At 38.6% G+C, this 14,652-nt stretch overlaps 2 protein-coding genes across 2 annotated transcripts; both read left to right on the top strand.

Moving 5' to 3' along the window:
- The first annotated feature begins 234 nt into the window (after positions 1 to 234).
- Positions 235 to 3,929, top strand: LOC147848728 (uncharacterized). The gene is made up of 3 exons (XM_087338189.1): positions 235 to 310; positions 499 to 573; positions 3,794 to 3,929. The coding sequence occupies exons 1-3, from the start codon at positions 249 to 251 to the stop codon at positions 3,843 to 3,845; spliced, it is 189 nt and encodes a 62-aa protein (XP_087194315.1). The 5' UTR covers positions 235 to 248; the 3' UTR covers positions 3,846 to 3,929.
- Positions 3,930 to 6,193: 2,264 nt separating this feature from the next.
- Positions 6,194 to 10,101, top strand: LOC147848727 (peptidyl-prolyl cis-trans isomerase B-like). The gene is made up of 7 exons (XM_087338188.1): positions 6,194 to 6,324; positions 7,118 to 7,306; positions 7,990 to 8,131; positions 8,777 to 8,865; positions 9,040 to 9,094; positions 9,181 to 9,266; positions 9,617 to 10,101. Exons 1-7 carry the CDS (start codon positions 6,295 to 6,297, stop codon positions 9,761 to 9,763), a joined length of 738 nt encoding a protein of 245 aa, XP_087194314.1. The 5' UTR covers positions 6,194 to 6,294; the 3' UTR covers positions 9,764 to 10,101.
- The last annotated feature ends 4,551 nt before the right edge of the window (positions 10,102 to 14,652 follow it).

Genomic DNA, 14,652 nt, shown 5'->3' with positions numbered 1-14,652 from the left:
CGTTGTTTATACTCTTAGTGATTTATCCCACATACATAGGCAACTAATACCACTACGCCTATATATACTAACCCAACTTTCACACACACACACACACACACACACACACACACACACACACACATATATCTAAACTTCTTTTTGGCTCTTCTATCGATTTCGGCCATCCAAATTTCGCTTTGGCTTTTCGGCCGACTCCCCTATAAGGAGGGACAATCTTACATAACATCTTTCACCTTGTATTCGCAATGGCGGCCATGTACTTTGCCATGCTATTTGTTGGATGGAACCTGCATGAGACAATGCACAAGTAAGTGAACAGATGGTGTTTCTTTTCTAGGAAAAACTCTTAAATACCTCTATGGAAATAAAGAAAATTTGGGTTATTTCCGTTCATTTTTTTCTCTTGGCATGCAATTACTCTTTTTTCAAAACTATATATATATATATATATATTTATTTATTTATTTATTATATATATATAATCATGGCATACAGATGGAGTACTGATGTTGGTTGGGCAAGTGTTTGGATAAAAATTTCAAGCGAGTGGATTGTTGGAGCAGTTTATAGCTAGTCTCTTTGTCCATTTGGTATTTGGATATCTGTTTGGTTTCATAAAAGATTTCTGTGAAACTATATATTTTTTTTCCAAAATGAAGCTACTTTCCCATTAGTTAGGAAGGATTATTACAAAAAGACTGTACACGGGGCTTATATACAAATCGGGAAATCTCCCTCCGAACAAGTACAAGAAAATGAGATTAGTTACTTAGCATAACGGGTTGACTACTCAATATAAGCAGATACCTATAGCTAAAAATGGTGCTCGTCAATTTTGGCTAGTACAAGACACCTCCTAGGGCCTACACCGCAGGGAGGGCGGCAAGTGACTCGGAAACAGCCAGCGTGGGGGCTGGTAGTTCCACCTAGGACCACTTCCTCCTTGTGTCACCGTAGGCGTGTTCCGCCATTTTTGCCAAAAGCGCAAACAGGCAGTGACCACATCGTTGGAATGGCTGCAAACCTTGTCCAACTGCCCTTGTAGGCAGCTGATAAGAGCAAACCATATGTCCATGATCAGTTCCTCCGGGGGTCGCACCAGATCCTGAAAAACCTTCAGGCAACGCACTTTCCATATATACCACATGGTGAAGCCTGCGATCAACATCCAAATTTCCGAGAACCTAGGGGATGCGGACTGCAAGCCTCTTCCATAACGGATCTTGGCGATTTTGCCTCCAATGTATACATAGCACCAGCTATCCGCATTGAAGGCGTCCGTCCACCTATCGTCGGAGTGATCAATCCATGCCGCAGTACTCCACGATGCGGTTCCTTCCACTTCACAAGCCACAAGGAGGCGAGTCACTCTATCCCATACCTTTTGAGCTTGAGAGCAATCCCATAGACAGTGCCTCAGAGTCTCAATAGGTGAAGGGTAGAGTGGGCAGCCTAACGGGCCGCCACGTTTACCTAATCATTCGCCAATGGGAACCACATTATGACTGATCTGCCACAAAAAAAACTTGATCTTTTCAGGCATGTGGAGACGCCAGAGACCTTTCCAAAAAGTAATGAGCACCTCATCAGGGATGCCCAATGTACGCCAACCATTGCGTAAGGGGCCATCTAGCTGCAATTGTAAAGTCCGACCCAATTTAGTGCTGTACTCGAAGAAATGGCGAAGTCTGCCATCCTGTTTCCACCTGAAATCCCCTGGGTCCCATTCTAGCTCGATGAGGGGACAACCACCATATACCCATAACTTCCAATGGGGTTCCACCTTAGCAACATCCGGGTCTGTTTTCCAGATGTTACCAACCTGCGCCACCACGCGGATTGGGTGCCAAGAGCCCCTACTCTGCCTCTCCCCAAAAATTGTATCTCGTCCCGATCCACTCACACCCTTCAGCAACTTAACCACACCAGTCTTATCAAAGAGACCGAACCATGTATCTTCTCTCACCTCCCCCATCGAGACCCTATCAAGTGCCTCAGCTATCAACCTCCGCATTTTCATGGCTCCCTTGAGGGGAGGGAAAGGGACCTCCTGGTCCCCTCCTAAAGCCATCGTGCGTCTCCAATCATCTATAGAGAGGAGCCCTGTTTGCGCCAACTTTCCCCAGGCTAGACCCTTAAGCTGCCCTAACATCATGTCACCACTTGACCGCTTTTGAGGGTTCCAAAATAATGGATGTCTAGCCCACTCGACTAGTGTCTCTGGCATGTGCTTGACCAAGTGACGTCTTACGTGACACCATGCCCGCAAGATGGAGTTTGTGACCCGCTCCTCCGGTTGACAAGCCAACTTGGGAGGAACTCCACTCGTGCAACATCAATTCAAGGAATCCGGCCAAGGCCTACCATACTTGGGCGTCCCTGCTTGCAGCCTATTGCGAAGTAGTACCTTCCAGCACCCCTTACCTAGCAAGAGGCATCGAACCACCATTTTGGTTAGCAATGCTCGGCTCTACATTAAGGGGTCTATGAGGCCAAGCCCCCCTTTGGCCCGTGGTTGTGTTAACCAATGCCATGACACTCTGGCGGCAGCAAACGGGTTGTCCTTACCTGACCATATAAACCCCCTGATGGCAGCCTTAATCGCGCGCAAACTTGAGGGGTCCATAATCCAGCAGGAGACTGAGTGCCACATGGTGGCGAGCAACACTTGGTTCGCAATAAGAACCCTACCAGCGAAGGAAAGTTTAGATCTGCTCCATTGGATCAGCTTCTTGCTTATTTTGGTTTGCACATGTGACAATTGCACTCCCTTGGGGATTGCCCTCCCCATCGTAAATCCTAGGTATTTGAATGTCGTCCCATCAGGGACCCAAGCAAAATCAGTGTGGGGTTGCCACCCTGGCTTCTCTTGTTCACTGAACCAGAGGCCGTGGGTTTTATCCCAATTGATCTTGGCTCCAGCAGCCTGACAAAGGTCCTCAACAAGCTGTTCAGCCCGCTGCAGATTCGCGTCATCGCCCTGCAAGAAAAGGACCGTATCGTTGGCATATTCAGATAGCAATAGATCTTCAGACACATTGGGGATGGACAATCCCCTCAATCCGTTGCTTGGTGCTTGTAAATAAGCAGAGAAAGCCTCAGTGACAAATAGGTAGAGATATGGAGCTAGGGGATAGCCTTGCCTCACTGAGTGATGTAGTTGGAAGGCAGGGCCCCTAACACCAGCTACCAGCACGCTACTAGAAGCATTCCGATAGAGTGCAGAAGTGCAATTCCTCCATTGTTGGGGTAGGCCCATAGCACTCATCACTCTTTCCAAAAACGACCATAGTACCCTGTCGTAGGCCTTCTCAAAGTCTAACAGCAGAATAGCCGAGCTCGATACGGCACGATCTGCTAATGCCATAACTTCCCAGAGAAGAAATACATTATCAAAGATACACCTATCTGTGAAACTATATTTGAAATATTTGAACACATCACTAAGACTTTTGTAGCATTATGAAAGGAAAAGGTATTGAAAACTGGAGTTGAAATATTTCTGCTCACATACCATAAAGAGGGCAAATAAATTAAAATGATTTTCTACATAAAAGTGATAGAGCAAAAATTGATTGATTGGTTTTGTGATGCTCTAATACTCATGAAAATTCAAACTTCTTGAAATTTAGTAGTTGAAGATGGAACAAGGTTTTCTAATGTATAAACATAAAAACAGATTATAGAAGTTTAATTGAAGCCATAAAAAAGTCACCTTTTTTTGTTTCTGTGCTTCTACAATATTTTGTAACTAACAATTGCCTTGACTTTGTGTAACATGAACTACAACTTGGACGATGATTGGCCCATTCATTCTACGGAATCGAGATTTCAATGTGTAAAAAAGCCTCTCACATGATGTTCGGTTGGGTAAAAGAAGCCCATGTTATAGGTAGAATACAAAATTGGTATAAATTCTTGGTTACAATTGAAAAAGACTTTCTCTATATGTTTGTGTACAGTTGTTTGTTGCAGTTTTTTCGCAACTTCCATTATATCTCTGGGGAAATCTGTTCTACAACATCAGAGGATACTGTTGTTTGATGGCTTCTTTCTTAGGAATTCTCTTTCATTCTTTTACACATAAAAAAGAAGAAGATGACGAAGTAAGTCATTATTTTGGACACTTCATTAATCTCTCAAATAAAACTTGCTTCTTGTTACATCAGCAAATGTCCTCAATCAATATATAGTGGTTTTGCAAGAGACAAATAACGACGCATTAAACTGCTCCTTAGGAGTCCAAATTTGGGTATCAAGTAATGAACACTAATTTTAATGCTTCTACCCTTCTACCACTCAATGGCTTGTGGTTTTGATTAAGTTGATGCATTAAGTCGATGTTGTTGAGATTGTCAGTGCAATGGAATAAGAACACGTGCTAAGACTTGCATTGCAAAATCAATGTGTAAACAACCTTCATCTTAAGAAATCCTTGAAATTGTTGAGGATAATGTCATCCAAATCCGGTACATAGTGATGTGTACTAATATACACCCATATGAATATATTCTTTTTCAATGTAATCTTATTCATGGTAAAAAGCAACACTACAAGAACTCAAGCAATGCCATCTTGAAAATAATGAACACTTGTGTGGGTGGATCTTTATTTATAGAAAGATGTTATGTATCATACCAAGATTATGCAAGCATATGCTAGTTATAAGGGCCTTTAGTTGCATGTCAATGTCTATATCATACCAAGATCATGCAAGCATATCGTATTGTTTTCATTACCATACAACAATATATCACAAAATGACCTTCACAGGAATACGACAAACTTTCGTGATAAAAATGGAAATACTACAAGCTTTTGTGATGAAAAGATTGTCTATTACACGTATACTCCTAGTATACCAACAAACTTTCATAAGGAATCTCAATGCAATTTCCTTAGCTCCTCTAATGCATAGGCATAATTATGTAGTATTGATAATGTATGAGTGCTTTTGGGCCTTTGTTAGGTTTGAACTCGTTTAGTTTGAAGTAGATATATCATCATTTTATGCTTGATCTAGTGACCAAACAAACATGAGATATTTTTCAATATTTTCTCATTTATCTAATTTGTAAGGTGAGGTACACCGTACAACAATATATGGTTTTGTGTTCCTCTTTATGTTTTTTATTTTATTTCAGGTTCTTAATTATTTTTTTCTTTTGGAATTGTTCTATTGGGGATGCCACACACATGGGTCTCATGCTTTTCTATTATAATAGATGTGCCTCTATTGACGATGCATAGGAATTGCATGCATGAGTAACAAGAGCTCATGCGAAATTTACAACTTGCACATTTATACATTTTTGGTCTAAGTTTTGTATAAAGATTGAGGGCATGTCTTAAGACGGAAATACTTCCAACAAGACATTGTATGCCAATGCATGATGTGAACACATTGGTTTTGCACGCATTTAACACGTTCCTTGCAACTGATGACTATTTATATATAATTTTGAGCCATCTTACGAAATTTATTAACTACATATGGTAGTGTATGGCTAGAATTGCAACCTCCATTTATGTTTTAAAATATCTTGGAATGAGTTCGTGCACCCTAGATATGATTTGTGCTATATAGATATTCGACATGGATTTATTGTATGAGAACTCAATTCGAACCTACTTGGCCTTTGGAAGTAAGAGAAAGGTTTCGGAGCCAAAAGCCCCGAACATTGCCTTAAGCATCAATCAAATCGATCATTCCGCAACAGTCTGCGCCTAGTCAGGGATGTCGTCTCGTCGGTCCTTCTGTGTCATGTTTGCGGCACAAGCTGGGCAATGAGACCAGCTAGGCCGCGCCCCTTGCCTTCCCACCAGGCAGCCCCCCCGATGGAGCCCACAACAAAGAGGAGGAAGCAGACATATTGCATGAGCATTGTCTGAGTGGGTGGGCGGACATCTGCTTTTTGTTATGGGCGGGGCGGGGCGGGCGCAAACCCATTCGTGTGTGTGTGTGTGTGGATAACCCAGAGAGTAGTTTTTGTTTGGATAGGAATGAAGAAGAAAGAAGAAAGAGGAGGTAAAAACCCCTCCCCTCCCAATTTTGTGTGGTAAAGAAGAAACCCCTCCCCTCCTCCTATTCACAAGAGGCAGTCATTTTTCAGTCACTCTTATGTATATCTTCTTTATGTCTTCTATCTCTATGTAAAATTACATACCATTCCATTCCATTCCATTCATACAGAACCCACAGACAGACAGACACAGAGGAGGGAAGGAAGGCAGGCAGGCCCAAAGCAAGGAAAGAAAGAAGGTCCAAGCTCTATCTCCTCCCTTCCTTCCATGGCTTCCTTCAGCAGCACTATCGGCGTGGTAAATTACTCATCTTTCTCCTCCTCCTCCTCCTCCTCCTCCTCCTCCTTCTGTGTGTGTGTGTGTGTGTATGATCAATCGCCTTTTCCTTTGATTTTTCAGAGAAGTAGTAGTAGTAGAAGAAGAAGAAGAAGAAGAAAGAAGCTTCCCATGTGTATGTGTGTGTGTGTGTGTGTGTGTATGTGTGTGTGTGTATGATCAATCGCCTTTTCCTTTGATTTTTCAGAGAAGAAGTAGTAGTAGTAGTAGAAGAAGAAGAAGAAAAGAAGCTTACCATGTGTGTGTGTGTGTGTGTGTGTATGATCAATCGCCTTTTCCTTTGATTTTTCAGAGAAGAAGTAGTAGTAGTAGTAGAAGAAGAAGAAGAAAAGAAGCTTACCATGTGTGTGTGTGTGTGTGTGTGTATGATCAATCGCCTTTTCCTTTGATTTTTCAGAGAAGAAGTAGTAGTAGTAGAAGAAGAAGAAAGAAGCTTCCCACCTGCTCAAGCATGCCTTTCTTTTTCTTTCAAAATCGCCTTTTCCTGACCAAAATAACCTCCTTCCTATTAATCTGAGAAGAAATCAGCTTGTTTTTCTCGCTGGAAAATGTCTTTATCCTCCGTCAAAATTTATTTTCCTCTTTCTTCTTCGTCGATGAACTTTATCTTATCTTTTGTTTTTAATCGGAGAGATGTGTTTTGGGATCATGTCTCCCTCTTCGTACACAGAAAGCCAACCAATTCTTTCTTTCCCTTGCATCTATTTGAGAGCGTAAGTAAGAAATCCTTTTGGTTTTGTCTTTTTTTAATCAGGAAAATGTGGCGTTAGGAAGATGCGTATGCTTCTGTTCGAGTTCTCTAGTGAATTCGAAGAGAAACGTTTTCCTTTCTTCGTCTTCTTCTGCTTCATTTGCAAATGGTGGAGTTCGCATTTCAGTGCCTTCTGTTCATCTTACTCCCAAAAGGAGCTTCTGCAGCACTCCTGTCAAAGCGATGGCACAGGTAAAATCAAATCTTTGACAATTTTCATTATATGGAAAGGAAAAAGAGTTTTGTAGACGTTTGACATTCTATGGAAGTAAAAACATCAAAGACTTTGCAATTTCTTTGATGATTCACATTCTATGGTAGAGGATAATACAAATTCTCAAATAAATTGTATGCTTTTAGTTAATTTTCTTCACAATTCTCTAGGAAAGTTGCATCCTACTATACATTTCAATTCAAGTTTGTGCACATTTTCTTAAGACTCGTGCATTGAAATGGCAGACAGTTATTGAGATTGTCTTTCCTGGGCAGTTTTTACAAATTTCTATGAATTCATATGCATTCACGTGTTAGACAGCTGTAGATGAGGTTATCCATAAAATCTATTGGAAAAATAAAGAACTTTCTTCACATGCATTGATTTGGCCAATTAGCTTACACGCGAGTCAAATGTACTTACATGGGATTGTCTGTTGTTTCTCCTATTGCTTGCATGCAACTATATTGCACACGATTCAGGTCACAAATCTTTGTATCTATGTTAGCGTTATGTTAGTGTACATGGGAATTCGCGTGATTATGATTTATCTACAAGAGTCTGTCAACGTTCTTGTTTCGTTTGTGAGTACTCTCACGTGAAACCTACCACTAGTCATAAAAATTTGGAAGTTTTTTCTGTTTTCAAATGCATGTCATAGGAAGTTGCAACACAAGCTAAGGTTACAACAAAGTGCTACTTCGACATTGAGATTGGAGGAACTCCAGCTGGTAGGATAGTTGTCGGTTTGTTCGGAGATGATGTGCCAAAAACTGCAGAGAATTTCCGAGCACTTTGTACAGGTATGTTATATTCAACTTGTGTTGATTTGATGACGTAACCAAAAATAAAAATGTAATTTTGGAAACTATAGATGCATGGTAATGCATGATTTTGGGTTTCAGAACAATTTCATAGATACATTATGAAATGTGTCTTGGTCTAGGACACATTTTGCTGATTATGAAACTGGTGGGCATAAATTTTATTTCCTATTAGCTAATAATATTTACAACTTTTCTAAGTATATGATTCTTTTAATGATCTATCTGAGGAATCTGATGTATTTGCTTATGTGATAAGTGACATACAAGTGTTTCATTGAAGAATACATCATCTGTAAGGTATCCAATTTTATTTTGTAGATTAACACAGTTCTTCAGAAACTTATGCATGCTTTTATGGTCTAAAGGTATCTACAATTGTTATTGAGTCATGCAGTTTGAACCCATCGGTGAATACATCTACCAAATATCCAATTTCATTGCATAGTTTAACATGAAGGTCTTCAGAATCTTATGTGTGCTTTTATGTGACTAAGAGTATCTACAATTGCTGTTGCACCATTCTGTTTTAACGCATCCTGATTCTATATTCTTTGAAAGAATCATGTTCATTATTTCTCGCAACAAATTTTTACACATCACGAGGTTCTTATTGATGAACAGGTGAAAAGGGATTTGGTTATAAGGGATCTCAATTTCATCGGGTGATTAAAAATTTCATGATTCAAGGGGGTGACTTTGAACGCGGTGATGTAAGTATGCTATATAGATAAGGCTCAATTACTGCTGATCACGAGACTGCATATGTAAATCTATACATCAATAAAAAAATTTGGAATGTAAACCTTAGATAAACCATCTTTGCTATCCATTGAGCATAACTTGTATGTTTGATTGAGTTTGTTATTTGTTTTTACATTACGCAGGGAAGAGGTGGATATAGTGTGTATGGTGCAAAGTTCAATGATGAAAACTTCAAATGTAGGGTGGCAATCTAGATATGATTTGAAGTTTTTCTGTACAAAGGTTTTGCATACTTAAAACATGTTATTTTTGTTGTTTTTAAGTGGTTCACACTGGGCCTGGAGTTTTGAGCATGGCTAATGCTGGGCCAAACACTAATGGAAGCCAGTTTTTCATCTGCACAGTTCAGGTAGTTCCTCAATTCTTAATCAATTTATATGAAATTTGAAACTGTACTAGAGATAAATTGATCCCTAGTAAAATTATGTTTTGGAATGTAGAAATGTAGCTATTCATGTAAATAGTAATGACCACAGTAAGTTGAATGTAGCTATGTTTAATTCATTTCATTGTTATTGATCCACAGTAAGTTGAATGTTTTATAATGTAGAAACGTAATTACTTGAGACTAATTGACCCATGTAACTTAGTTTAGCCTCAGTAAGTTGTGTTCCGGAATGCAGATATACTATTGATCCACATAACTGAATTTTAAAGTTATTCTACATGTGGTTTATACTGATTTTGGTTTTTATCTAGACATCATGGCTTGACAACCGACATGTGGTTTTTGGACAAGTCTTAGAAGGCATGGATGTAGTGCAGAAAATTGAGTCACAAAAAACTGATCGGATGGACAGACCGGAGAAGAACGTTGTTATTGCTGAATCAGGCACATTACCCTGAAGGTTTTGTCATGGCCTTGTAACATCGAACAAATCTGATCATAAATCCATAGGGACGATTAGTTCTTCCCAAATTTTGGTAAGACTTGATGAGATTACTAATAAAGACACAGAGTGAGAATGTGAATTCATCCCCATTAGCTGTATTGTAACCGTATGGTTGCTATTTGATTGGTAAAGCTACTGTGTTCCCTGAAGAGGTGAAGTAGGGTTTAGGTGAGTGTTCTCATTTATCTAATTTGGCTTTAACAAATATCTTACCTCTGAATTCTGTTTGGTTGTAAGAAAGGTTTTAGAATGTGTATGCTGCAGTTTATTGAGCAATCATTGCTTCCACAATTTGGTACGTAAATGCATATTTAAGTCAAATCCGATTGTGAAGAAATCTGCTTTCCTGTTCAATGAACTGACTGATATTGAATGAATAACACAGATATTAAGTGCAGATAAAAGTGTATGAAATGAATGGAAGTTATATGCTCTTACTAAAATATGATTGCCACCAATATTGGTGGTTGGTTATGAGGGTTCAAATTCTTTGGCTTTTTACGTTTTAGATGCTTGAAGTCGTTTGGTTGTAAGGTTTTAGCATGTACATGCTGCAGTTTATTGAGCAATCAATGCTTCCACAATTTGGTATGTAAGTAAAATCCGATTTTGAAGAAATCTGCTTTCCTGCTCAATGAATTGATTGATGCTGAATGAATAACACAGATTTAAGTGCAGATAAAAAGTGTACAAAATGAATGGAAGTTACATGCTCTTACTAAAATATTATTGTCGTCAATATTGGTGGTTGGATGTGAAGTTTCAAATTCTTTGGCTTTTGACATTCTAGATACTTGCCCTTTAGCCGATGGAAAAGTTAAAAGTATAAAAGCAACCTAATCATTCGAGTATATATGTGCATTTTCAGTGTGGTAAAGAGGATGGGCCAAGGACAACCATATTGTGTATTCAATTAAAACTTGGGAATTCCTTAATGATGTCTAGATTCAGTTTTGGAGCTTGGGGATTAATAAATTGTTGAAGGGCACACTACCAATACTTTGATGTGTTACACTTGATTGAATTCATTCTTTTCAATGTAGAATTGAATTCATTCTTTCGGTGTAGATAATAATTTGGAGAAATGTCAGCCCCAATTTGGAATGTGGGGGATGCTTCATATGGCTCATTATTCCTGTTTTACCCCCTATCAAATGCCGGCTATCTGAAGCATAACCTACTGACAATTTACATGTGGTAAATGCAAAATGGAAACTTGAAACACTGATATTTATGTGTACATGATGTATTACCTTCATATTCTCAAATGTGTGAAATTGTGAGCAAAATTCATATGATGGCTGGATGGTTGTTCGCTTAAGCCCATGCAGTTAGTGTTGTTTGTGTCATGCATCCAAATAACCTCACCATATGAGAATTCTCACAACCATTGCCTCCAATTTGTATGTGATTGTTGTGTTTGGCAACATGATTGGTGTGTTTCTTATCCAAGCATATGTTTCTTATCCCCTTTATTTCAGCAGTTCTGGTTTTATACCTTGAAGATCTCATGCTTTTCGATTAGTCCATTGAATGTCTTCTACACTAAAGAATCAAGACATTTATCAATAAGAATGATAGTATATGACCTTTCTCACATTTAAGTGGTCAAATTGGTGGTTATAATGTATCCATACCGGTTAAAATGCTACAAATACCAATAATTTTCCTTTAGATTTCTTCAAATTTAGGTTGTTCAGAGATATGGGTAGATGGATTTTATTATATTTTGTGAAGGAAAAAAATATGACCTATGAGACCGAAAAATATAACATTTTCACGTAGTACGTGTGAAAGTGAGTAGTGATTCTTGATGTTCAAAAACTTTAATATCGAATGTTGTAATCAAGAGAGCACACCATGAATGTGAGAGATGTCCGTGAAAGGATTGGGTTTGGTCGAAGATGTGTGGAAAGCAAAGTCAGATGTGATCAAAGGTAGGGCATTGTATAAAAGTATGATCCTCAGACTCTCCAACTTGTTTAGGCAAAATGTGCAATGCCAATTACTGCCATCACTTGTGACCCAACGCTTTGTCTCACACACGTGTGAGCTACGTTGCATGAAGCAATGGTTTGGATGGCAAACAATGAGATGGGCTTTAGTATGTATGATGTGGTGGTGTTCACATTTCATATTAAGGAAGTTTACTAATGAATTGTCCCAATTGAAAGTGCATGTTATGATTATGAGAGAAATTTGTGCAAGGACAAGGTTTGGGGCATTGTATCAAAATTTGATATGCAAATTCCCAAATGTGTTTAGGGAAAAGTGTGCACAATCGACAACTCTCATCACTTGTGCTACAACACCTCATCTTACATCATAGTGAATGTGAGCTAAGTTATATGGAAGTTATCGTTTAGATGGTAGACAATGGGATGAGTGCCAACATTTGATGTGTGAGATTTCCACATCCAATGAAGAATATGATTTTGTAGTCACATATGTTGTACAATGGGTAGCATAAGCCTTCCCATTTTTTGTGTCATGATACATTGGCATTGCAAAAAGGCCTCAATCACGTAGGAATCTATTGGCACGTCACGAAACAAGTGTATTACATCCCACCTTCCAAACCATTTTTTTATATCTTGCATCCAATGAGACACAAAAGTTTGCATTTATGCGTATTTTAGACCTTTTCCCTGTTCCCTATGAGATTCTAGGAAGTCAATGCACATGACTTTTTTGAAACTTAAGCATGTATTCAACAACCCTTTCTATGGCTATAATCTCAAGTAGTAGGATCTACGATTTTTGTTTCTTGAGTTGGAGAAACTTTACAAGAAAATGCATTTACATTTTCAAACTCTTTCCAACTAGACTTACGGATGGTATTGCCCCATACTTCCACACCATTTGGCATTGGTACTTCACCCTATAAAGAAGCATAAGTATCATTAAAGTGTCAAAAAGGTATTTGATTAGAGTGAGGGGGAAGGGGTAATGAACCGCACCTGACAATTTATTTATTTTTGTTTAAGGTTGAGAAATTGTTTTTGTGTTTGTGTGGATCAAAAAACTCTTTAGAGTTGAGGGCTTGTTCTTTGTGACTATTAGCCTTTTGAAAATTGATATTTGGTGTGTGAATCGGAATGATCGCCAAGTTCATGTTAAGAAAAAATTATAATTAGTGGTTAGTACAAAAAATAGTGTTTAACCATGTACAATGTCGAAACCTTAAAAAAGTTTGAAAGAAATTTATAGTGTGAAAAAAAAAACCGAATGGTTAGCAAGTTAACTTCGGGCAACCTTTGTGGATTATTAAGAAACCTAAATGCCAAGAAAATGTATAACATACTAACACACAAATAGAAAATAATGCCTCTTGGTCTCTTGTAAGGTTAGCAAAGGCTAGCTTCAGGAGTTTAAGAAAAATTATTCAATGGTTTAATCGTCGGTCTTATGCCTGTCAATAGCCCAAATGGATGTGTGGTTTCTATGTACACAACACAACACACTCTATGAATTGATGGAGCTATACCTCCACAATGATATCGTTAGACAAAGTATCCAGACCTCCATTTGCCCAATTAGTAGCAAACCAGACGTGAGTGGTTGTCAATCACGGTTGAGCCTCTTGTCTCGCAACCCTAGTGTAACTAGTTCTTACACTCATCCTCTCTCACATTAACTCTCTCTTAGTATAAGATTATCATTAAACACACATACAAAGTACAAGAAGAAGAACATCGCTTCTATTATAAAGATGTATACGACACACATACAAGAGGTAGAGTGATTAGGGTTTGAACACGTTCGCGTTCACAAGTGGAAGGATCGCGCATAAATGGAAGGATAAGGGAAATTTTAGGGGTTTTTCAATGATTTTACAAAACACATTGATACCAGTATCATACAAGTTCAAACATACTATGAAAAAGGTTAAAAATCCACTATTTTCGTGATTTAGAAGTAACTAAAAAAAGACGAATTTCAAAAACATACATTCTCAATTTATATCACAAACTTTACAACCAATGTTATTTTATAAGAAACGATTTTTGGGAAATCATAAGAATTCAAAACACATGATTTTATATTACTCGATTTGTTACAAGCGGAATGTAGTTACACTTAATAGCCAAATATACATTCATGATCACTCCTTTACGGAGAATCACTACTATAACTAATATACAATGACGATTCCTCCTCATCATCCTCGGATGTACCAATCAGTGCATTATCTTCGTCATAAACCAAATGGTTTGACTCTAGATTATATGTAGCAGATCTCGTTTGCCTTTGACTCGAGCCACCTTGTAGACCTGGTAATTTTTCTTTTATTATATCTATTGTTGACTTCCTTAATCGTCCGGCTTTTGTAAGTGTGAAGTCGTACACGATGATATCCACATCAGAGATATCAAGGGTCGAGGTGTTACGAATGTTTCGCTTCCTCTTCCTACCTCCCCTTCTTGTTTGGCATTCAATCATCTCCAATGTATACTTACCTGTAAAAGCATTTGCACTTCTAGTGTTGTACCAATGAACATTTATAGACTTGATCGTGTTATCTATTTCATGCATTAGCACTTCTAGAATTTTACCAACCCAAAATTGGTGGCCATGTGAGTTCTCATCAGCCAGCGTTGCAATCAACATCCCCGCGGTGAGCTCTTGCAAATTTCCTTGCCATCTAGCTTCGGCTGCTTTGGTCATCCTTGGTCCCACATAAATGTCTCTTTGTTGTGGATGGACCAAGCTGTCATTAATCGCATTTACTAGTCGCTCCGGACTTCTATTTACGCGATCATGTTGCAGCGACCATGTGAATGGCGTTTCCAAATTCCAATTATCAACAGATACACAATTGTCTATAATTTCTTTCTGATC

This window comes from Azolla caroliniana, unplaced genomic scaffold (genome assembly GCF_043228905.1).
Source record: "Azolla caroliniana isolate FFs.n. ecotype wild unplaced genomic scaffold, voAzoCaro1.0.p SCAF_247, whole genome shotgun sequence".
In the NCBI taxonomy this organism is placed as follows: Eukaryota; Viridiplantae; Streptophyta; class Polypodiopsida; order Salviniales; family Salviniaceae; genus Azolla; species Azolla caroliniana.
Note: the sequence above shows the minus strand (reverse complement) of the source record. Positions and strands in the feature narration are given on the sequence as shown.